The sequence below is a fragment of the Ylistrum balloti genome, unplaced genomic scaffold (genome assembly GCF_031769215.1).
Source record: "Ylistrum balloti isolate Yb309-2 unplaced genomic scaffold, AGI_CSIRO_Ybal_v1 Utg370744, whole genome shotgun sequence".
Lineage (NCBI taxonomy): Eukaryota > Metazoa > Mollusca > Bivalvia > Pectinida > Pectinidae > Ylistrum > Ylistrum balloti.
Window position 1 is genome coordinate 190,514 of NW_026782438.1, and position 26,835 is coordinate 217,348.

Below are 26,835 nucleotides of genomic sequence, written 5' to 3' on the forward strand. Positions count from 1 at the left end.
TATAAACAAACATTCTGACTACTCCGATACCCTGTAAAATCCGACCAAATCATGTTTTCCGACAGTGTGTCGGATTTTCTGTGTTTCACTGTATATTCAAAATCGGGACACATTTCAAAACAGAACATCATTACTTCTTATGGTTCTATTACATATTCCTTGTACTCAATTAGAGGTATTCGTTAAGAAAACATGGTAATTGGGTTTTTTTAACAGCACACATGAATGAATAGAAAATATACTTACATAAATTGTAATGTTCATTGGAGCAAGAACAACTTTTAGGTCAGAATATGTCCCTATTGCCTTTATCCGCACTGCAACAAGGTTATAATAATCTGAACATGCGTAGAGGAAAACGTCTCAAACATATTCTTTAAGCTTTAATATTTTTAATCTCCTACATCAGAATATAAAAAAGATGTCCAGAAAAACTATTTCTGTGTGTGATATGTAGCTGGGTGTGTTTGATGCTCGTTAGCTTGACTTTTGGTTCCGTTGTTGTATGCCTTGTTCTCATTTCAGAACGTGACATTACTTACTTGGAATGACCAAGATTTACATGTTCGATGTCGCCGAATCTTGATTGTCGCCGATGGAACAGAAAACGCTTACTCTTCCAGAACAGCTGGTATTAATATCCTTCGACTTTTTCAGGACCCTCCGTGTAAACATTTACTTAGTTAAGATTTTTCCCGAGTTTTACTGAATTTAAGTTTGGATTATGATTATGTTGACATGTTGGGGTTTTTTTACAAATCGTAGACAGGTATACGAAGTATGGTTGGTTAGTGTCTAAAGACAAGCTGTATTCTGGGTAGGTTGAAGGAAAATGCTCGCCACCTTTGATATCTTAAGACACTCTCCATTTATTCTATTAAACCTGCAACACTTAGTGAAAATTCAGACTATCGAAACTTTAACAGTCTGTTAGGTCTACGGAATGTTTGTTAAGCTGAATTGTACCTGTTGACGCACGTCAAAAATAAATGCTCTGCACGAAAACAAAGTTCCAAAATTCAATCAAAACACAATTTTATTAATTTCTTAAATAAACTTGTATGTTACCATAATACGTTAAATCGCTTATTTAAACAGTAATTTACTTTTCTAAATGAAAGGTTTCAGTACATCGGGAAGTCATTCTATCGACTTAATGCACGTGTCACTGCCGAAAACAGCAATTATAGATGTGACGGGAGTATTCCAACAATATCAGCGCCAGGTTCAGTATAAAAATAGATGATGCAAAATCTGCTTTTTCGAGAGGTTATAATTACGATAAAGAGTAATATCACGGGGAAAAGTTATCGTAAAAATAGCATTGATAAGGAAAACTGCAGCCCATACAGAGTGAAAGAAATAGGCATTAAAATTTACAAAAGAAAATCATGTTAATCTACGTATACATGTACCTGTTTCACCCGGTCGGTAAACTGCTTTATCGGTTTGTATGAACAGAGATGAAGCTTTTGATGAATACGTCAAAGACACTTCATCTTTAAACTCGAGTCCACCTTGTCCTTCGGAGTGCAATTTATAGCTGCGAGACGGAAGGTCTTTGGGTATCTATATATAAGGTAAGGAATTCAGATAACACTAATTGATATTCCAGTATACCTCTAACTATAAACCACATTGAGATCCTTTTCTGATATATCGCGAAAATAAAGTATACTGTATAAACATTAATTTCATCGTGGGTTTACTTTCGTAGATTCCGTAGGTATTCTTCATCCACGAATTTATTTGTACACGAAGTGTTAAAAGTGCTAAAAGTTTATTTATTGAAATTTTACAAACGAAATCGAGGGTCCACGAAACATATTGAATATACATAATTTTACATTCTTGTTAAGAGAACTGATACTTACTTTCATTCGCAAAAGTTTGGCCTTACCTAAAAACATGAAAATTATAAATCAATCACAACACTTTATCATATTAACAGTACACACATTTTTAGTTGTTGTTGGTTTTAACCATTTCCTTAATCAGGGAAAAAACAGGCAAATCACACTAAAAATATATAAAGATATAAGCATTTAAAGTGTTCCATTTACCAAAACCTCGCTAGGATATTCACTACCAATTATTTCACTTTGATATAACTTGATATCAATCATAATATTTTATGCTTTTGTCGAAATTTATGAATATAGAACGATATAAATTATCTAAAGTGAGAGTTGACTTTTTTTCTTCATTTCTCCTTTCCATCGAATCAAAAATGGACAAAATTACAAATTGGACTAGATTCTACTTTAAGCACTTAAATCTCTTCTTTTCCCTGATTTTCAATTTTCAAATGCGGATACATTATATCGTTTTGTAGTTATTGTGTCTCTGTTTGCTTGGTAAAATGTTTTAATCCGTAGTTTTCTTACAACTTATTGCAATATAGGTGAAATTCCTCGCAAGGATATGTCCTCATTGTTTCTGGTTCATTAACAAACAAAATCTACCTTGATGTACACCTCTCGATTTTTTTGCGTAAACATTGCCGTTCGAATCTGAAATCCTTAAATCTATCTGAACTTTTTCGGTAGCGTTCAATATACGAACAAAGGCGGAAAAGCGTCGTCCTGGACGAATTGTTTTTGGAGCCAGCACGAAATAGGAACTGAAATATGAAAATAGCAGTTTATCCTCTATGTGTTTTATACATACGTCACAATTATTTATAAAAACAACTCCTGTTATCTTTATTTCTTCACTCTCATACCAGTCACAAGGATTACAAAAATGTATTACTTTAAATAGTGTAGATTTATTTTCAAGATAGCAGCTTTTCGCGATTTCCTAAAAATGAATAAAGAACAAATTTGATATAAGAAGAAACTGGTCGAGATTACCGGTTTTTCACGCGGAGCAAATGTACAAAGGTACATACAAAATACACCAAATAGAATTTAAAAAATTGTACTTTGCTATCCCTCGTAGGGTACGAATATGTTAGTCTCAAAGAGCCAGACCCACTCCTCGACCGATATTATTTTATATTAAAAAAAAATCATAATTTTCTTTTTTTCTCGGGTAGCAAAAGTTCTGACTAACCCTGTAATACCGCAATTTTAAAGTAAATCGCTACCAATCTAACGTAATGAATAGTTTCAAAAAAGAATTCGAAACGACTCAGTGCTAATTCATAATTATGCGGGAAGTCCTGCCCTCTGACGCATGCGTAAGGAACTGTAAATAAATCTGCCGTCTTCCAACATGGCAGAAAGCGTGCGAGGGAAGCGGGGAAGAAAACGTGTTTTGACGGACTCTGAGGCGAAAAGAAGGAAGATGGATGGTTCATACTGTGTATCGCTCTCTGTTTGGCTCTCACGTGTAGTATCACTCTAAAATTATATTCATAAGTACTCTTGTCATCGAATATTCACCTTAGATAAATCCATTTCGCGATGTTCTATTTGTTCGTTACCGTATCGTAGCCCCCATTTGAGGGCCTCTTTGCAATTAATCGCAGTTTTTCTCGTAATTTGCAAGTTTTTGTGTCAAACCTAAGCATTGGAAGATGTGATCAATACATACGTTAGATGATTTCCATACAGGATATATAGAGTATTGATTGCATTTATCGGTAAATATCTTTACAAGCGATGTCACACGGACGTACTATTCACGTCTTCCTTCAATTTTGGTTTTGTTCTAACCGCGTCTGAACGTATCACGTGACTTTTCCTCATCAATATTCATATCCTGGTGTTGAGTAATGAGACTAATTCCGGCACCGACATCTCCGGTACCCTTTCAATTTCAAGTTCGAAACTTTATACAAGTCTTTATTTATATATTATTTATTAGTATACAACAACATTTCCAGTCAATAAATATGAAAAATATCTATAACGGAGTGGGTCTGGCTCTTTAATCCTGATATCACACTATTTCCATCAATATTGGTATAATTTTAGTGCACAGTGCACCACAAAAACACACATATATTTCATCTTCTGTATGATACAATAATTGCATGTTTATGAGGTCAATCCGAAAGATCAGTGATTGTTACGGAGCCCGTTTACTGACATGATATATACTTATTTTATTTCGATATTTCGTTTTTTCGAAATATTAATTCGTTTTTTTCGAAAAAATATTTCGTTTTGAAACCTTGAACGTGTCATGAGTTACTGAGGTGTTTTGGTCCTTATTGTAGGCTGTGATTATGTTTATGAAACAAATTTCAATTGGAAAACATGAATTATGAAAGGAAATAATTTAGTAGAGAACAGCACAGGAGTCCACTGTCCAGGTCTTGTGATATACACACGACCACATTCTTTATCTAGAAATTAAGTAAATTGAGTGTCATAGATCTACATGTAGAGAATATGCCAGTAATTTTTTGAATGAGTCCAGAACACAAATTCCAAAATTTGTGATTAGTCCCACTACTTAGACATATACTGGGTCTTCAAAATTTGAGTGAGTCATTAGAGTCACATAGAAGAAAATACGAGTCCAGGACTCAAATATCCAAGTCCCAAAAATCAGTGGTATATGTATCCTATACTGTACAGTACATTATTGGAACCTCAAGGGCACATGTAATAAATATAATCGAAGGTGTCATAATTTTTGCTATATATCATTAGAAAATGTATTATTGCAACCTGTTGAGAATATATCTATTCTATTTTTGATCATTTAGGGGAGTGGGTACACAATACAAATACAATGTCAGTTTTAATAACAGGTCTAATGTTTTCTTTTATTTATAAAAAAAATTCAGTTGAAAATTTTATTACAGAGTTCTAATTACATATATGCAGCTTGATGGCAATGCTTACAACTTGTACACATATATATTATATATATATGTATAACAGGTCTTTGGTTTAGCTTAAACTGGATGCATCTCCACTCTCCTCAGTACTAACAACTGAAAACCTTTTGTGTTTATTATCTTTGAAAAGTAACTAGTTGCAGTTCTGATCTTTCTGGATCTAAAATGCTCATTAATATTCTAACTTCTTCTTTCCTTTCTTTAATGTCTTCATTTTTCACTTTTTTATATATCCATCGATATCCATGTACCATACCAGATCCCGTTTGTTCAGACAGTATGAAATCTATGACAGTCATAATATCTGTTCCATGTTGATACCTTAACAATGACTCCTTGTGCAAAATCCGTATCAGCTATCCTTCAGTAGCCTAAACAAAGACTTACAGAAACAAACTATAAACATTAAGTAAACGAAAAACGAAATAATATTTTGATAAAACAAAATAATATTTCGAAAAAACGAAATAGTATTTCGATGAAACGAAATAATATTTCGATAATACGAAATAATATTTCGAAAAAACAAATTAATATTTCGATAAAACGAAATAAAATAAGTATAGAACATGTCAGTAAACAGGTTCCGTAGATTGTTGCTTGCTTAGCAACAAATATCGAAGCCGATAAAGTTAGAGGTGTTCCGAAATAAATCTATTTACAGAAACAACAGTTTTAAAATGTCCATGTAACATGCTATACGACTTATGCTGTGTTATATTTGTCCTTTTCTAGCCGACAGAACCCCCAGAATTACAATGCAAAATAATAATGATCATTGTTGCTTGTTTTCAGAGTTGTCATAACTTCTCTAGTATACTTACTCTTTTGCCATCGACGAAGCAAACGACACCAGCAACACGAGCAGCGTGATGTAGGACGTCATGTCTGTGAATGACTAAATCATCTTATAGAAGGGACAAAGGATGTATCAGAATACTACACTACAGTTTGAATCTCTACATAAATATAATCAGGTTTAGCCTAACTAACAAGGAACCAGACTAGCAAATCCAGAGTTTAACTCTCTAATACACAACTGAAAATACATAACCGTCACCCATTTTAAATCATTAGGTTTAGACTAACTAGCTCCTAGCCAGACTAATAAAATCCAGAGTTGAACCGTCTTTAATCATTCTGTCAATGAGAGTGTTTATATCATAACTAAAACAGTGCCGCTTAAAGCGACTAAATGGTTAGATTTCGATATCTTTCCCAAGCGTATGATTTCGGACAAGCATTGTAATACTTCAAATTAGACTCTTCACAAAATTATAACACTCTCTAAGAGAAATTGAATTTTGATATGATTTCTTACTATGTATAATTGTGTAATTAGCCAAAACTTAATTTTCCAGCCATGTTTCAAGTCTAACTTTGTAAAATGGAATCTTGTTTTACGCTATACGCGTGACAGGGCGAGTTAATGAATTTGAATTAATCTTAATCTGAAATTGCATGTGAGAAGACATTGTTGTCTCCGAACGATAATGATATGAATCAGTGTTGTGTTGTTACTATTCTATTCAATTATTTTGACGTTGTTGATAAAATGGTTATGCAAACTTTAAAATATCATAATTAACAGAAAGTACACAACTGTTAACAGATATTTAAATGTTATCACGTTTTTTATCAGTTATAAAATGAATATCTAGCCATGTGGTTCCTTGAATTGTTTGCAAATGGAGTTCACAAGAAATAATTGACAGATATAAATAAAAACGAAATTAAGATATGTTATATTGAAATTGTTTATAATATATATATATCATGATATCGTTAATCAATCTTTGATTATCGTGGGTTTATCTATTGATTTAATACGCCTTCGTCTTTATATAGATTACAATAGCGGCACATATACAGCTTCCACAATTACAAAAAAAAAAAAGAGAAAAATATTTTTTTACAAAGATTAAGGTAGAGTTGGACTTTTTAAAACACTAACTAATAGCAGTAAGAACTTAATTCAATCTCAAAATTGGTAAAGTAAGAGTAAAACAAAAAATAATGTTTATGCGACGAGCCTTTCAATAGTACAAAGATATTAAGACCATGTGTTCGAGAAGGGTACGTGTCTTCCGCTTCATCGACAATACTGGTTTTTAGTAGTTAGTAATATTATTTCCGTGATTTGACAAGTATTTATTACAAACAGATGGTATCTTCTAATGAAAAATTGTGTATTCTAATTTCATAGACGAATTATAAATTGCATGAGAAAACAGAAATAATTGTTTAACAATATAGAAAGAGCCAAAGAGAAATGATTGTAGGAATATTGACAGCTTTTACTAAATTTATACATACTCTTATACACATAGTGTATATATATGTGTGTGTGAATGTTACATTTTATTTCGTTTTTCTTTCTTTATCCATCCATCCATCCATTTGTCTGTCGGTCCTTCTATTTTGCTCTAGCATAACATCGAACATTTTGATTCGCCCAATGTCCCATTGGCAAAAGGGGTTTACTGGGCGAAAGTTGAAGTGAATATTTTCTCATAAACAGTATTTCTAAAATATCTGTCTGGATGCTTGATCTAGATATAAACTTTCAAGACAAAACGTATTCTTCTAGTAGGAAAACATTTCATTCCAGAAAATCAAACCTTAATCGATGGATTGCTGAAATATCCTTTTCCAACCTGCAGTCCTTATCACCTTAAGCAATAATTCACACCAGCAACAGCTGGTTTATATGATGTTAGTACTTGTACCATTTTGATCTTGTACACACCATGTAAGTTTTCATAGGTAAAAATTCCTAAGCCCCGGAAGTGTTAACGCATTACGAGTCATACTTTGTATAATAATAACAGGAAATAGTTTATAGTCATTAAAATCGAAACATATTTCTTAGGAAATAAAAAATTCGCATAAAAATGTGACATTGAAAATTACTACACATACAGAAATCATCTTTGAGTAGAAATGCTAAAATGTGTACCGTCGAAAAAAGCGAATATCTATATTCTGCCGAGGTGTACAATGAATCATCCAGAAATGTTGGATTATTATGATGTTAACAAAGTTGAACCCGAAAAATCTAAACGACATTTAAATTACGGAACAATAAAATTCTACTTACTGCGCTGCCACTTCATCGGCCGTGATGACTTCAAAGGTATCGGCTTTACCAAGGTAAAAGGTTTATATACCATCGGCATTAATACGTCGTATTACGATAAGATACACATCTGTCGCTTGTATTTAAATTCAGACAGTCTATCTTTATTTTTTCATTTTGATTTTCCTGAGACGGGATAAAAGGCAACTTTTTAAAGTGTGACGGCGTGAAAAATACTTAGATTAAAACGCAGCAGGATAATCACAATCGTGGCGGCACGTGCAATATTATGAGATCATACTTTAACTCCGGTGTAAAAGATACATACGTCTGATTCAGGAGATTGTTAGTTAGTTAGTTTAAACATATTTTAATGCCAAAATAAATTTGAACAAGGAAATTGGGCACAAGATATTACAACTTATTGGAGCCCTCTCCCATCATACATTTTCAAATAATGCTTATAAAGATATAGGCTTAAACATAAATTATACATATCAAGCATTCGCACACAGACATAAATGCATTATCGTATAAGAATCTTTTAAAACCTTTTGCTGGATTTAATGAAATTTTGCACATGTGTAAAGACAAACTAGTTTAGGTCCTCAGAAAGATCAATACTACCAAACAAAAGAAGCTCTAAATTCATATCTACTTCTAATTCAGCCAGATTATGAAACAAAGTGCGTCTTTCATTTCTGACACTCAAAGAAGAAGAGAAAGGCATTCTCACAAGGATGTCAAAAGGAGCAAACTGGATTTTCGGCAAGATTTACTCGATAAAAATTGTATTTAAGGGAACTACAACTGTGTCTAAGTTTATTATGTATTATGGTTAACTTCCGTTCACTATAACTAAAATAGATAGGTGGGGATTGTTGTGTATGTAAAGTAAGTGAGGTTTTAAACAAATTTATGGAATGCAGTGACCGTACAGAGAAATTTAACAAGTTGAAGCTACGAAGCGAAGAATGTATAAAAGAGAGGTTTGTAAGAGAAAGCCCAAATAGAGGAACTCTATAATCATTTTTATTTCTAAGATTGTATCGGTTATTATCTGCAACAATAGGTGGCAAGAGATCGTGTAAATGATCTGGAGTTAGCTCGTCATGTATTTTAAATAAAAGTTGAAGTTTTCTTCGTTTTCGACGATTCGAAAGTGTATCTAAACCAGTTTCAAAATGTAAATTTTCTATACGTGCATAAGAAGGAAGGCCAGTTATAATACGAGCAGCTTCTCTTTGGGCTTTCTTCTAATTTATCTGATTCAGTATTAGTGCAACCGTCCCACAATTCACACACATACTATAAAATTGGTAAGATAAAAGCTTTGTAAATTTTTAAGACTCAATTTCTATTTAATAATTATTTCAACCTTTTTAAGACATTGATTTTCTTCATGCCAGATATATATGTAGCATTGATATGATCCCTCCATTTTGCGCTGGCATTAAAATTTACCCCCAAGTGCCTATGATGATCAGTAAAATTCAAATCTGTCCCATCTAACTTCAGGTCTAAATCATCATCTATGTCAATCGAATTAGAAATAAATATTACCTCAGTTTTGTCTTGATTGAAAGTAACCAACCAAGTTTAAGCCCAAAAGTTTAAAGAATCAAGATCCCTATTTAAGACAGTTTGGATTTCAAGACATGACGAGGAAGACTTTAATAAAGAAGTAGCATCTGCAAAAAGACTTTTGCTACTTTTCAAACGATAAAGACATGTTACAAATAATTTCAAGTGGAATACAAACAGTTTGTGATGTGTTTTTTAACATATGATGACTGATCCCATCCTCATCCGAGGCCTTTCCGAGCTTCAATATCTGTAAAACATCACGGATTTCAATACTATCTACTCTTACAGACTAAACGTTTTGTTGGTTTTCGACTCAGCTACAGGAACTGCAGTGTTTCTATCATCGACTTGTGTAATATTACAAAAATAGTCATTTAATAAGTTAATTTTGTCTTCATCATTAGTAACAACAGTATTAGTGTGATGATCTACAAGAGAAGGAATAGATTGTGAAGTTCCAGTTGAATTCATTAACCTTTTGATAAGTCCCCAATAAGATTTTGGATCAGAAGACACAAATTCTTCAATTATACCATGAACATTCTCATAAAATAATAAATGGGCGTGTTTTTTCATGTTGTTAACCTTATTTCGTTAAGACATAAATTTATTAACATTCGAAAGAAGCTTGGTTGATCTCGCGATTTTATGTAACCTATCATGAATTCTCAAATTTTTCCTTAATTCAGAGGTCATCCAAGGTTTGTCATTAGGTCTAATAGTAGCCACTTTAGATGGAATGCATGAAATCGCAAAATCTAAAAAAAATATCAATAAAACGTTCAAAAGCAATATAAACTGAATTACAATTAAGGAAAAGATCATTCCAATTATAATCAGAAATAAGATTATTAAACGTTCGGAAATTTGCCCTTTTATACAGCCAAATTTTACGCTTATAAATAGATCTAAAAGCACACGGAAGATTAATACAAGCAGTACAGCTATCATGATCTCTGAAGGATTTATCAACTGGTAATATAGAAGAATCAATACAAGAAATAGACTGAGTTAAGAGAATGGGATCCAGAAGGCTGGATTGAGTTGGTCCAGTACGAGTTGGTTCGTTTATGACATTAATCATACTAAAAGAACTTATAATTTCGAAAAGAAAATGGTTAGACGATGCAGTTGATAACTCGACATTTAAATCATCAGTTACTATTATATTTGGTGTTATGTCTAAAGCATTATTAATAGATGTACACACATTTTCCCAAACGGGTAACAGAATTTTCTGGTCTATATGCTGTACCTATAATGAAAGACGAATTGGTAAGTGTGATTTTAATCCTAATTATCTCATCCCCGGGAAATTCTAACTCCGTTAAGCGGTTTACTTTTAGAAGATCGTTTATGTAGACCAGAACACCTCCACCAGCAAAATTCCTATCAAGTCGAAAAGGTTCATGAAATCCAGCTATAAGTAAATCATCTGTAGGTATCTGATCATCTAAATGGGTTTCTGTTAGACATACAATATCATACTCACCTGCTATATCTTCTACATAATCAAGTTTATTCCTAACACTTCTGATATTAAGGTGAAAAATCGAAAGCTCGTTAAGCCCTGGGCCAGGATTGGATTCAACGTCCATATGTTGTAATGAAAGTAGCAACAAGATTACTGAAAGTTCAAAATTTTGAAAACAGGAGAGCATTGATTTATTCAAACTATAGATTGACCAAGAGAGATAAAGACGACCACAGTCGAACATGCTTAAAATTAACCTGAGATTTAATGATAAAAATAAAAGTGATTTCATAACGCATTTACCGTAGACCTTTGAATAGAAGATACCGATCGCTATTCTGTGACACATGTAAGAATTACCCATTATCAAATAAACCGAGACGTAAGTTTACAAAATAGCAAAATGGTATCATACATAGTAGACATTGTGCAAACCAGCAAAACGTTTTGTTTATCTGCGTAAGTGAGAAGAAAAGAACAAAATAAGCCTTGATGTGAGCATACAAAAATGAAAAATTGCATATAAAAAAGGCAATAAGCTGGATAATCGAGGTCACGTGAAGCAATGAGATAATCGACATATCGAGTTTTAGTATAAATCTAAAACACAGTTCAGACGGGAATAATAATGTTATTAATTGATATAGCGATAGAGGATCAGATACAACAAGTAGATTTGGCAAAAAGAAAAGATTCTGACCAATTCAATGTATAATCATTTCAATATACAGTATATACATACACACTTATAATTACACATATTAATGTACAACCAAGTATAACGAAGCACACTCTGAGCATCAAGTACATGAAATAATCAAGTATATTGTATATATAGGGCATGTACACACGTACAAGCTATAATACATCCAAAACACAAACAGTCGTCAATACCTAAGTCCATATATAAATATACATACATATATACTCAACGCACTCACACACACACTCTCGCACACGCGCATTCTCGCCCACTCTCGCACATTACAGCGCATACACGCACTTACATTCACAGCACATACTCGCACGCATACACATGCATAACATACGCACTCCCAAACATATCCAAAACATACACGCATAGCTGTAAATATACACAACACACATACACTTACACACATATATATGTAACACTACATAGCGTACATACACGTGCATCACATACACGCATAAGCTTACATACACACTTAAGAACAACACTCACACCCGTATATTTGCTCAGTACACATACAAAAACAACCGTTATTAAACACTTACTGGTAAAGTAGTTTAACATATTGTACAGTGCGTAAACTTGTATGCACCATAGATTATATATTTATACATATATATCGTATACGGCCGTACTGTATACTTAACATTGTGTACCGTATGCTATGTATTTACATACGATGTATCGGTCAGTTCTCGGTCGACCGATCAGTTGTATCGAGAGCTCAGCTTCCGTGTTGGTCAAAAACGCTAGCCACTTCGACTGAACCATCGATACAATTGACCGAATACCGCACTGCCTCAACGTAAAAATATACACTAGCCAGGAAAAGTTAACGGACGGACGAACGAACGGACGCACGCACGCATTAAAAAGGAATTCGTTAAAAAAACAATATACAAATGAACTATCGTCAGCATAAGGATGGAGCATTGCACTGTCTATAAACCGCATTGCCTCAATGTTAAAGATGCACTAGCCAGGACAAGTTAACAGCCATGGAGATAACAGAAAATAATGCGAAAATACAGTATGGTATTGGTGATACAACTGCGAAGCATACAATCAATCATCACTAGCATGTATGATTAAATGGTATCCATAGATTTTTAAATTTTTACTTGGGCCTGTATGTATAGTCTGGAACTAAGGCATTTATATCGTTAACTGTTTTTATTAGTATTTTCGGGGATTCATTGTGGTTTTTTATCCTGCCGTCTCTCGTCCAGAAGGAAAACAGTTTCTTGTCATGTCTAAGACGGTTTAGCTCATTTACAATAGTTTGTCCCGATTTTGTCAAAGACTCGACAATGAGAATACCCGACCCTTAAGTTCCTTTTTGGAGTCAATTTTTTTCTTTGTCAGTGTAACGAACGAAACGGATGACTGATGCTTTCCCGTTCCTGATTGGGCCTACCAGATGACATCTGGAAATGGAATGTTGTTGTACCTGGCCCCACTTGTATAAAAAAATCTCAACTTGAGATTACCTCAAGCCCAGATTTTCCTCAGCTAATATCTCCTTGAAAATATCTTGTATGAAAATTCCTCAAGGAATTTCAGGACATCCTAGCCGATGCCTTCCTCCTGTTCCTTGAGAAAATTTTATACAACCCGTTATGTCCAATCTCATCACACAATAAGGTTTTAACTCAAAGTACTGCCTTCTTTCCTATCATACACAAATGTAGCATTACAAAGTTTGAAGTAACAATCCTGCATAAATGTTTTATAAAACTTTCTTGTTTAGTGACTATTTTGTTCCATTGATTATAATCAGCGCTTGGTTAGTATAGTTGATTTCTAGTTTATTCGTTAATACTCACAAAGATAATATTTGTTTGTGCTTTTTTTTTTTTTTTTTTTGGGGGGGGGGGGGGGGGGGGTTAACATCTATTTTTCCCCAACGTACTTATGGTTTCATCATGATCGACGTATCATGTCTACGAGCCCTAAGCAATCATCTTTCACCTTGATTGAGAGTTGCTTTTGTTTATATGTACAGATTGTTTTTGTGTTTGATTCTCGGTTACAAACGAAAGCTATGGTGCTGGTTTGCTGTACTTACCCATTGAAATTTTGCTGGACCTGACATACTTATGTTATTTATGCTGATCGCCGTTTTGGACGTCAAGTACCTTGTTTTCGATAATGGTTAATGACGTAATGAGCTACATATCGGTGATTGGCACTTTTTATTCCAAGTTCTATGGTGGCTACTTAGTCAAAAATGTATGTACTCTGGTGTACCTTATCATTAGATCAGTGTTGGGGTTTCTGTCCGTCTTCTCGTCCAAGTTTTTATCTGTGATACATTCTCTAGTCCTGATCCTTAACTCTATTTTTTTAATTTAGATTTCTCTTTGGTTTTGTTAATTTTATTGTTGTCTCACATGGATGTTGAGTCAAGTCCAGGTCCAAATGAATTATCTATTTTTCATTTGAACATCAGAAGTCTCCGAAATAAAAATAAGGATTTAATGGACCTGACCGAGGAGTAAGATGTTATTTGTCTAACAGAAACACATTTAGACGAGCATGTTTCTTCAGACAGCTTGCTTCTTGAAGGTTTCCACGAGCCACTTCGTTTAGATCGTAATTTTGCGGGAGGGGGTATTCTTGTCTATGCGAATGACAAACTCCGATTTAAGCTTCTACGTGAACTAGAAATTCCAGGATGTGAGATTCTCTGGACCCAGATAGAATTTCAGCATTCTTCTATTATTGTATATACTATTTATCGACCAGAAAACTCTAACAATCCGTTTTTGGAAAGTTTAAGTGAATCGGTAGACAGAGCTTTATATATTTCTCCAAACTTGGTTATTAATGGCGATTTAAATGTAGACATATTAACAGTTCAACCTAGACATAATTTGTCAGAATCACTTGTGACTCATGGTCTTAGAAATGAAATTAAAGAACCAACTAGAGATGGCAATACTAGGGCCAGTTTACTTGATCTTATTCTATTAAGTGCCTCAGTCACTTGTATCGAAGCACATGTTTTGATCGTTGACAGATCTTTAAGTGATTACGACGGTAGTTTGGCATCTATTGAAATACCATTTAATACGAAACCTGTGTATAAACTGAAGATTTGGTTATATAAACAAGCGGATTTTGTTCGTCTTGATAATATGATTTCGGAATATGACTGGGAAAGTTTCTTTTCGGGTATTGGTTCTATTGATGGTACTTGTGATTGTAACGGTCTAGTTGCAGAAAGGTGCATAAGACTGTCCGAGTTATGTCCCTTATTATGTAATATTATTACTGATATAATTTGCGTAATAAAGGGAGTTTTAAGGCGGACATCTGTGTGTGTAGTCGTACCTTTACAGTGATGGTTTCACTCAAACTTATCTTAATTTTGCTAATTGATGTTTCCCTAGCAAAGAAGTAGCTGTTAGGCCAGGTGACAAGCCCTGGATGACTTCCAAGTTACGGAAAAATTATAGAATTAGGGACAGATTACATAAAAAGGCACGGCTTTCCAGTAAATCTGTCGATATTATGAAATTTAAAACGCAACATAACAGGGTCAATAATATGAAGAAGCATGCTCATTTAAACTTCTATGAAAATGTTGATGGTTTAATAGATCGATATTCAACTAGTGATCCGAAATCTTATTGGAAATTAATCAAACGTCTTGGGAAAATTGTTGGGTCGTCTCAGGAAATCCCCGTCCTCATACATCCAACTGAAGGAAATATTGTAATGGAAAATGCCGAAAAATCTAATATCTTAAATTCTTACTTTTGTTCTATTACTGAAGTAGCTGATGATAATGTAGAAAGTCCTATTGTTCAGGACAGGACAGAGTGTCGTTTACATACTATTAGAGTTGAATACTCAGAGATTAAGGATATTTTACGTATATTGAAACTTGGAAAAGCTTCAGGAAGTGACGGTATTAGTCACTATATGCTTAGGTACACCGCAGATACTGTTTGTAAACCTCTAATGTTACTTTTTAATTTATCCCTTACTAGCGGAGTTTACCCTAAAGCCTGGAAACTAGCAAAGGTTATAAAGGTAACAAACATGATGTTACAAATTATCGACCAATTTCCTTGTTATCCACTTTTGGAAAGGTTTTCGAAAGAGTTATTTTTAAACATATGCATGAATACATAAATAAATAACTCTCTGTTTTACGAACACCAATCAGGATTTATACCAGGTCATTCCACGGTTTATCAATTAATAGAAATTTTTCATAGTTTGTTTAGCCTTAGAAGATAAGAAGCATGTATGCCTGGTGTTTTGTGATATATCGAAGGCCATTGATGGGGTTTGGCATATATGTCTTATGAAATTAAAGTCTCATGGTATTTCTGGAAATTTATTGAAATGGTTAGAAAATTATCTTTCAAATAGAAATCAGGAAGTTTTTATAGGAAATTCTGTTTCGGATATAGGTTTTATTAAAGCTGGAGTTCCTCAAGGATAAATTCTTGGACCCTTACTTTTTTTATATATACTCAACAAAAAAAGAAAGGTCAACATGTTTCCTTGGCGAATACCTGTAAATGAGTGAAAACAAAATGACGTTTGTGCAATATTAGAAAATGGTAATGTTTTACATTACAAAATCCAAGGGAGTTACCAAAATCATTCAAGCGTGAAAGTCTATTAGCGAAAGAGCTGCACGAGGTTTTCTGCGACTAACTTGTATCTTCGCTTGAATTTCATAAACATTCAAAATGACAACTGTTCCTTAGATCCTTAGGACTTAGAAATAACCGAATCTTGCTATCTATCAATTTTATCATTATGCCCTGGCTGTCACAAGTACAGAGAGAAAGGGCTGTAGGCATGATCCAGGCTGAGGAGTCTCGCCGTCGAGTTGCACGGCATTTTGGTTGCAGTGTTAAGACAATTTGCCAGTTGGCAAGTCGTTTAAACCAAACTGGGTCAACATCCGATCGTCCCCGAAGCGGCCGACCCCGTAAAACGACCGCCAGGGATGACCGTCGTATACGATTGATACACTTGCGCAATCGATTCGAAACGGCAGTAGAGACTACAAGGACATTGTTTGGGCGTCGTGTGTCTCCCCAAACAGTCCGCAACACGTTGAGGGCCTACCAATTGAAAGCGCGGCGTCCCTACACTGGACCCAATTTGCTGCGACGTCACCGTAATAATCGGCGTAACTGGACCCGTGTTCACCGTCGTTGGGCCTTACGACAATGGAACAATGTTCTGTTTTCAGATGAGTCCAGGTTTTGTCTGCAACAGGCTGACGGAAGGCGCAGAGTGTGGAGGTGACGAGGGGAGCGTTTTGCGAACTGCTGCGTCGCAGAACGGGACCGCTTTGGCGGCGGAAATGTAATGGTTTGGGGTGGTATTTGTGGGGGGGGGGCCTCGTACCAGGCTTGTTGTGTTAAATGGCAATTTCACCGGCATTCGATATCGGGACGAAATTTTAAGACCAGTGGTTGTGTCATTCTTGAGACGCCATGGCGTTTGCGCCATTTTTCAACAGGATAACGCATTAGCGCACACCAGTCGCGTCAGCAGAACTTTCTTGCAGCAGAATAAAGTACAGGTGTTAGATTGGCCATCTAAATCACCTGATTTGTCATCGATTGAGCATGTCTGAGACGTTCTTGGGCGACGCGTGAGAGAACGTCAAAATCAGCCGTCAAACTTGCAGGAGCTGGCCCAAGCCTTGATCGCTGAATGGAACAACATCTCTCCTCGAATTATCCGCCGGTTTACGAGTTCCATGCGACGACGCTGCAATGCTGTTTACTTCGCAAACGTTGGCCATACCCGTTACTAATGGTGTTACCTTTGAAATTGACCCCAACGTCCTTTACAGTCGAATAAAATCAACTGAACGCAAAGTTTTATAATGAACCATGACTGCAGTTTTATCAGAATTGATCAATTACTTTATTCGTACATGATTGGTAAGGATTTATGAAGGGATTGATTAATTAATCACAGAATAAAGTAGTGTTACCTTTCTTTTTTTGTTTAGTATATATCAATGATATAGCTGAAGTTTTTCGATCAGCATCTCGGCATTTTGCTGATGATGCCTTTCTAATGTACGCTGCTTCCTCTTGTAAAGAAATCTCAAGTTTTAAATAATGATTTAGCAGCGTTAAATATCTGGTCTAAAAGATGGTTGATAAATTTTAATTCTAATAAGACCGATGTAAATTCTTATTTCTAATGCTACGAATTTGAATGTTTTTGAACTGCAGTTTGATGGAATGTTTTTAGATTTTAGCGAGTCATAAACATTTAGGAGTGACACTATATGCTAAAGGTAAAAGGAGAGACCACATCCATGGCATATATATTTTGGTTGTGAAAAAATCAATGTATTGAGGAAACTTAAACATATTTTAAAAAGTGAACCTTATCAAAGATTTATCTTACATTTATTTAACCTATCTTTGAATATGCTTGTGAAGTGTGGGACGGTTGTAATAATGATGAATGTAACATGTTAGAAAAAGCCTAAAGAGAAACTGCTAGAATTATTACTGATTTGCCTTCCTATACAAGTAATACCTCATTATATTATGAAACAGGTTCTGAAAAACTTTTAGAAAGACTAGAAGACGTAACTTACAACTTTTGTATAAGATGAAACATGGTATAACACCAAATTTTCTTAATATATTATTGCCACCAACTGTTGACCAAACTAACCCCTATAGTTTGAGAAATAGAGATAATTTTGCATTACCTAATTATAGATTGACGAGTACAAACTCGTCATTTCTCCCCTCTACACTTTGTTCTTTGAAAGAATTAGATGTATCAGTTAGATTACAGCTGTCCCTTAGTTTATTTAAAAGATCTTTGCTTTCTGGTCAAAGACCGTTGACTTCACCACCATATTTTAATTATGATGGAAGGAAAGTTAATATTATTCATACAAATTAAGTGCAGTGCAGTTCATTCTTTTTCGTGTTAACCTTGTGGCTAGCCCAATGTGTTCCTATGGCTTTGCCTGTAAAGATGTACATTATTTCATTTTTGTTTGTCACAATAATCAAAATCAGAGACTAGCAATGCTACATAATTTAAACATATTAAATATTAATCATGACATTGACACAGAACTACTACTTTATACGGATAGACAATTACCGTCAAAACTTAATGAAAATATCTTTAATTTATTGCAAATTTACATAAGGTACAACAATAGATTTACATTTTAAGATAGGAAACCAGCCTTCCTATAAAATTATAATGATATATCAATTGTTACATGTATATCATACCTCATTATTTTGTTCTTGTGTGCCATTGCCTTAAAATTTATATGTATATTGATTGGAGAGGGCGTCGATAGTGTTGATTTAACTTATGCCCAATCCATTTGTCTTGTTTTTTCGGCAATAAAATATGTTTAAACTAAAAACAATCCTGTCAACTTTTCCTATCACATAGTATAATGACTTGTTGGCTTGTCGTCCTGCGTCCTTCAAATTCATGGAATATTGATCTGAAAGGTGACTGTCAAGTGTCATTTCACATCACGTGACTTAACGACCTGTTAAAGTCACAGTTGTTGAACATCAAATGGAATAAAACAGATCCCCTGGAGGTTATATAAAGTTGTCCCCGTCTGGTCATTCTTTGTAATGGCTGGCAGTTGAAGGGAGCTAACTCTTATTTGACCCGCATCATTCCATTTTACTTGGTACAATGAAGATGTCATTTACAGTATCTGTCTGCTTTCAACTTTTCTCGTCTATAAAAAGAAAAAGCTTTTATTCCATAAAAACAGTAATGACATATGATAAATTCAGGTAACAGAAGACAGGTTTGTTCACTACTAACATCAAATATTGAGACTCCCAATAAACAATGTTCCCCTGGCACATTCAAACCCTGTGACTCTATTTTCCGTTCTTGTTCAAACAAGCTCTATCTCATAAATGTTATCAGTGTTACAACAACCCCTACATTTTGTTAAAATGTGTGATATGTATTAGTGGACCTGTGATTAGCTGAGGACTGCCATTTCGCCATTGTGATGCCACAGGCTCATGCTTCATCAACTATGACCTTAGATTTATTGTCAGTAATGCCATTTTCACAAATATTTACAAAAGGGTCAAAGTTATGTGACATAAAGAATCTTACATTCATTTCTTTGTGAGTTCCTCTACATACAAAGACATTTTCACGTTTTCTATTGAGGAACCTTGAAGAAAAAAGGTAAAAAATTTATTTCTCTAAATAATACTCACCTGTCCAGCATACATTCATGCAGGGAGCCAGATTTCTTAGCTTTCTTCAGATTTGAAAGATCTTCCACACTAATTTTCAGCTTTCTGTCCTGAAAACTCTGAAATTTTTTCCTGCGAAAGTGAAAAAGAATTTTAAGTAAGTCAAAACATGAAAAATTATAAAGTTATTGAACTATTTCAAATTATTTCTTTAACTTATCAAGCATAGATAAAACTAATCATTATTTCTGATTTTTTTTCTGTGCTACAAACAACAATTTTTTTTTTCAATTAAAATACTCCAGAAATTAAAACATTTATAGGATTGAAAAATCTATAGATTTTTGTACACAATGGTAAACATAGACAATATCAATATTCATTTTGTTTCACCATCTTTTTTCTAACTGAAAACATTGTGCTAAACAAAACTGCTCAAATTTTAGTTTCTGCACCTTCTATGGCAAATCCCCTGTATTGCTGCTGTAACTATTCAGCACAATACCGATTTTGTTGAACTGTGACAATATGTAAAATAGTTTAAAATGACAAAATTTTTAATCTGATTAAAATCAATACTTACACATAGTTGATTTCAGCATCCTTGAGTTTGCCCCTCTCTTCTATCGGTATGTGAGCTAGTGGATCTTCCTCTTCTTTCACACTCATGCGGATCTAATAAATGTAAATACAATGTCGTTACACAAGTTGCTTGAAGATGACAGGGCAAGTGGAATCACCATCAGATTGAGATTAAAATTACTATTGAACAAAGTTCCAGTTTTCTGAATGCTTCTGACAGTTTATCAACCTTGCCTTTCAAAACTGAGGGTACAGTGTACCCCTTACAATGTGTTTAAGTAGGATAATGCTTGAAAACGAGAGAAAAATTCTTGTTTATTCAATGGTAATGGGGAACACTGTTCTGATATGTCCTCTAAAATATGATAAAATGTGAAATGTGAATTTTTTGGTATTGTGCAGTACTTACCTGTATCATCTCTTCTGGTCCTGCTTTAGAACTAACACAAATAATCTTGTCATCACTAGTACACGACATAAATCTTCCATTACAACCATTGAGCGCCATCTTTCCCTGTATAAAACAAACACAAATGTATATTTGGAAAACAATGTTGGTCGGGGAATTCAACAGTTGCAGATTTTTATTATTTTTAAAGTAATAAGCAAAGGGTATGTCACAATAGCCTTTGTCATTTAATTTTTTAGATATTTCTATGGTCAATTAGAGTTGAAAATTGAACTGAGAATATCAAATGCTGATTACTGCAATGTAGATCAATTATCAACCACACTACCATTAGCTGTTTTAATACATTGTAAAATTGATCCCTTACTTTTATACCATAGTCACCATAAATTCAAAACATTTCTCCATATTAAGACTATTACTAGGTCAGGATAAGTTATTTTTCAGGAATAGCTTTTACCAAATCAAATCAAAATCTGAAAACATCACTCAATTTTACTTTTAGAAAAATAGAAAAATCTCCATTGCTCTTTCCATTTTTGGAATTTCTTTCTTGAGTGAATTCAAAGAATAAAATAAACAGAAATCTGTGCCATAAGCAATAAAATGCTTAAAACTTTTGGGCAGAGAGATAACATTTGGAAGTATTTATTAACTAGAACTTACATCTTGGAACACAGGCTCCCACTGTTCTCTCGAACCAATGGCATCAGACTTTCCTATGACAGACCCATCAGTATCAATACTTAGGTATTTTCCATAACCAGATTTGAGAGCAATTTTTGTCTCGTTGATTTTGATTGCAGTCAAGACTTCTTCAGGATCTGGTATATCACCTGGAATATGTACCATCGCTAATAACCATAATTTATACAACATATCATGTTTTGCATGTCTAAGAATGTCACTGCATGATGTGCTTAAAAAACCTGGAAGTACCAGGTAGTGTGATTTAATTTACCATAAATGACATCCAGTTGGCTCATAATATGTTGTCTGCTACAAACCTCTATCATTTACAACAACCATAAATGCCATAACAAGACAGTTCAATGCCTTTGTGTACCTGAGGCATGTTGAGGACCCTGCCGAAGACTGCCATTGTCCTGAGGACAGATGTAGCGTCTTTCATTCATCTCCACCACAACCATTCCAGTGATGTCTTCTAGTTTCTGTGCCTGCCACCAGCCTCCTGTAATACATCAAAATAAATAACAGTATCTATGGTAAGTAAATGAGCGAACATTATCACCAAAATATTACATCTATCTCAAGATACATGACTGACCATTATTAACAAAAGTTTGAGTTCTAAATATATACAATATACTGCTTTTAGCTGATTAATGTGAACCATTTAGATCTATGACAATTAGTCATTTTCAAAAAATTAGTATGATAATAATGAATAAACAATACTATGTTCTGCTAAATAAATATGATAATAATGAATAAACAATACTATGTTCTGCTAAGTCAATATGATAATAATGAATAAACAATGCCATGTTCTGCTATATATATATGATAATAATGAGTAAACAATACCATGTTCTGCTAAGTCTGATGTGTCTTTTGGTTTTGAACTCCCTGCTGCTGCATCATCATCTTCATGTTTTCTCTTTCTATGTTTTTTGTGTCTAGAATACAAAGTTTGGTTATAAGTGGCTAAACAAGAATAACATTTTTACTGATATCTATTCAATACAGTGCAACTTTTAATTTATTGTAAAATAGAAGATATCAGTTAATGTCTCACCATCCTCGATACGCCAGGGGTTACATTCATTTGGTTCTCTGCAGTCCTGGAACATGTCATGGCAAAATTAAAAGCTCCATGGGTGGCACCTTGTGGCCAAGACCAAAAGACTAGATCCTCTTACCCTGGTATGTACATCGACTGAATCTCAAGGTCCCATTACTTTATCATCCTGTGACTGATCTTTTTTTTTCTCCTGGAACCAATCAAATTACTTTGCTTGTGTCGTCAATTTAGCCAAGACATATTCCAGGGATGCAGAGAGCAAAAGTGATCGAAACCCATTGAGCATCAAGGATGATGTATCACATGAAACTGACATGAACATTTTGACAGATGTAATGTTGATCACTTATATGAAAAAGGAAAGCCTTAGAATATTTTTACATTTGCAAACCTGCATTTGTTTTTATAATTAAAAAAACTGGCCAACATTGAAACAAGGAAACAGAGCAAATAAAAAGGAGTCATTTGGCCCTGATGTACGACTAGCCAATGCTAGTTAGGCGACCTGTACTCTCAACTTCTATACTTCTCACTCCTTTATAAAGTCTTTGACCAAGGCGACATCAACAACCCAGTTCGATATCTCCAAAGAATTATCTCAATCTTCTATCCTTGAAGAGGTCAACAGCACCAAATTTGTAAAAGGAAGGAGTAATTAAAAACACCCTGCATTCAGTGGGTTCTAATAAGTGACTCTTTGGTCGCCAGCCATATGGGTGTAAAATATCGCTCCACTAAAGCACTTATTAGCAAAGGCCAGTAAAGTAGTAAGGCTACTTTCAACTTATACAAGTTTGTAAAATTTTCAAGCACCTGGTAAAGCAAGATTATTTCTCCACTGAATTACTATATCCGGTTTTTGGACCCTCAAAATAATAAAGGCAATACACGTGGGAAGGAAGATAAATCTGTCCAGTCTCTGTTTTTACTTCCAAAAAGAGCTTCGCCAAGAAATACGTTCTTCGTAACTTCTGATATTTAGGACGAATCAAAATAAATTACCATGTATGTATAGCAGAATTCATATTCACTCTATTGAACAGACGGATAACATAGACTGATATTTATCGTAAACAGTCTTAAGTACATTGACATACCGGTAAATCTTATGTTATATATACCAGTCGTACGATATACGTTTTGTCTTATTGTCGCAATGATATTGTTTCAAAGAAACCAATGTTAAAATTGATAGTATCATTAAAGTCTCTGGTTGGAGTTATCACTTACTTTTTCTCCTTGTGTCCTTTCAGCTTCAATTTCCCTACTTTAACAAAAGCATACGAGTCTGCCATCGTCGTTTACTTTGTAACGGAAGTACACATTAATACACTAAATCCAAAACCAATTCAGACAATCCGGATCCGGACAGATAATATTATATTTGTTTATCACATTTTATCGGTTCATGAAACTTAATTTATCATCGGAGTAAAGATAAAATATATCTCATAACTTCACAAGGCTTCACGATAAAACTTTTCCAGTGATATTGTTAATCAGCCGAAGTAGAAAGGTACATTCACTTGTTAACAAAACACCATGGCCATCTAAAGTGTCCAGAAGTAATCTTTTCAATCAGCTGAGAATTTACATCATGCAAGCACTGGCGTAGGCAAGGGGGGGAGGCAAGGGGTGGGGGGCAAGGGGTAAGGGATTTTATCGATTATACTTGCATTCTGTCGAGCAATAGTCTATGCTGATTTTTGATGTTTATGTATGTTGTCATTTACTGATATTTCTTATTGATTGTTATGTACATGTAGTCCGACATTATTTTGTTTCCATTTGTATCTTTTCTAACTTTGATTTATTTCAATACGTTATATCGACTTATCCCAGTATTATTGTGTCGTTATTTACCTTCAAAAGTACGCTCAAAATGCAGGAAATGGAGCCAAAATTTTCAAAATTTTCTGGGGGAAGGCCCCCAGACCCCTCTCCAAAGCTTCGCGCCTTCGGCGCTCGTGACGCACGGCTTCGCCGGCGTTGCCAGATTTTTGCCCCCATCCCCCAAACTTTAGATCCTGGCTACGCCACTGCATGCAAGTGTCCAAATACTTTCACATAGTCGCATTTTTCACCGTTTCTCAACCGAAACCCCTTGTAACCACTTAAAGGGGTCTAGCAGAATGTTATCGAAATGAGCAGATTTTCCGTTCCGGATGAAGGCGAAGCGAAGGTTGAAAAAGAAAGTTTTTCATGAGGTGTCTTCCGAGCTCATTTCTTCGAGTTTTCTCTGATTTGGTACATGTACTTACAAAAAAGGTTTTTAATCGAATTGTCACCAGTTAACAAGCTACAATGGTACGTAAAGCGACCAGTACATAAAATGGCATCGTAATGTTGTCAAGTGTAACGGCAAACTATCCGATATCAAAGGACATGCTAAGAATCCCGGAACTTATTGGAACGTCGGTTGGTCGTATGTTTGAATCGGCTTTCCCCATCTATCTATTTCATAATTATAATGATAAGAAAATCCAATCGTTCCCTGTTAAATATCTATGTAAATACATATTTCCCTCGTGTGACAGAATTTATAAAGGATATTCGGTGGTTTCTCGTAATATCGTGTATATTTGTATGGTTCAGAGATTGTGTTGTTATTCGCTTGTGTGTGTTTGAATAGGAAGGCCCGTCGCATACCATTCAAAGCAATTAGGGCGAGATGTCTTGCCCAAGAAAGCAATCACGTCAGTACGGACCGGTCCGTTTCTCAGCTTCATGAACAACCCGCACACCTCGGGTTACGCAGACTAACGCTCTGACCGACTGAGCCATCGCAAACCTTGTAGGTAAATAGGAAATAAAAATTGAATACAGACAAAAAACAATGAATACTTGAAATATTGATGGTAGATATTTATTATGCATACCATTAACTAGACAGTAGCACAGCATAACAAAAAGAGAACCGCATTCTAGAACTAGCTGCCTTTCAGGCTATATAGGCAGGCGCCTATACAATTTTTTGAAAACAAATTAAATTATCTCTAATTACTCATATTCAAAATACACGTGAACAAATTATGTTGTGAACTATTTAAAGATTTAAGTTTAATGTTGGTGGTCATGTCATCGGATATCAATATGTGGTATGGAACAGGAGGTGGTCGTGGAAACAAAAATAGGCGTCAAATTGAACTTTACCCTTTGATAAATCACAAAAGACACTGTAATGCTGATCTTTTCCCTAATACTACATGATTGTTTTATATATTATGTTATATTTCACATAACATTATCAAAAGAGGTAAATTTGAAACAATGTCGTTAGGTTAGGGTACGCTATATAAAAAGTCATTGTTTGATTGCTGGAATCCCGCGAATTCACAAGTCATCAAAAATTTCAAAATTTTGAATCGATATTTTGTTCACAACACAGAATTTAGAAGAAAAAACATACAGAGGATCTTGCATGAAATTATCAACGAATGTAAGATTCTGTTCATCACATAACCTTATTTCTTTTGCAAGCAGTCGTGAAAATTTACTAGAGTGAGATGGAATCCCAATTGGCGATATCAGATGATGCTAGGAAGATGTGATGTCTCATTTGAAACCACGCTAATCTTCATCCAATCACACATCCGCTAGATCTTATAACCTGTGTCGTATCAAACTTTAAATGACTATTATTATACTTAAAACAGACAGTTGTCTGATGAAGCGTTATCAAATACATATTGTTAATAAAATTAAATCTAAACGTCTATGCTTCTTGTCCTTTAACCTTTCAATTAAGAAACAAAACGCACAGGAATTTCAAATCATTGTGGGGACGCGGCGATTACTCTGCGATTTTCACCAAAGAATATAGATACAAGAGCAATGAGCATGTACAAGAGCAATGTCTTCTGGAAAAAAGTCAACTGGAGAATTGCCTCTGATGGTGGTCTAATTTTCCGTTTATCTTTATATTTATTATTCTATTTATTTACCGTAATATTCACAATAACAACCAATACAATGAATAAAAATAAATCGTATTCTTAAGTTCGAGAGTGAGTTTGGCTTCGGTCAACATATTCAACACAATATTTGAACAAATGTGAACATATATACAAAACATATTGCAGTGGGATACGTTATACGTGAAAGTATATTTTCAAAACTATATAAAAGTATAGGCTTTATAGCCAAATAGAAATGGTTAGAACCTCTTCCAGCAAACAGCTGTACCGTACTGGTATCACTGCTGCATATTGCG

The 26,835-nt window shown here is 34.5% G+C and overlaps 1 protein-coding gene across 1 annotated transcript; it reads right to left on the reverse strand.

The window, feature by feature from the left end:
• Positions 1 to 18,788: 18,788 nt before the first annotated feature.
• On the reverse strand, positions 18,789 to 23,917 carry LOC132558025 (protein FRG1-like). Its single transcript, XM_060222544.1, has 8 exons — positions 23,853 to 23,917; positions 22,406 to 22,497; positions 21,924 to 22,049; positions 21,524 to 21,693; positions 20,858 to 20,962; positions 20,450 to 20,541; positions 19,888 to 19,998; positions 18,789 to 19,385 (listed from the first exon to the last, which is right to left on the reverse strand). The coding sequence occupies exons 1-8, from the start codon at positions 23,915 to 23,917 to the stop codon at positions 19,349 to 19,351; spliced, it is 798 nt and encodes a 265-aa protein (XP_060078527.1). The 3' UTR covers positions 18,789 to 19,348.
• Between the last annotated feature and the right edge of the window lie 2,918 nt (positions 23,918 to 26,835).

Excerpts from the sequence above, each read along its gene's own strand:
- LOC132558025 (XM_060222544.1), bottom strand. The coding sequence starts at position 23,917 with ATGGCAGACTCGTATGCTTTTGTTAAAGTAGGGAAATTGAAGCTGAAA. Across the intron at positions 20,963-21,523 it reads GGGAGCCTGTGTTCCAAGAT|GGAAAGATGGCGCTCAATGG; the intron begins GTAAGTTCTAGT and ends TGTTTTATACAG. Across the intron at positions 19,999-20,449 it reads GATGCTGAAATCAACTATGT|GAAAAAATTTCAGAGTTTTC; the intron begins GTAAGTATTGAT and ends TCACTTTCGCAG.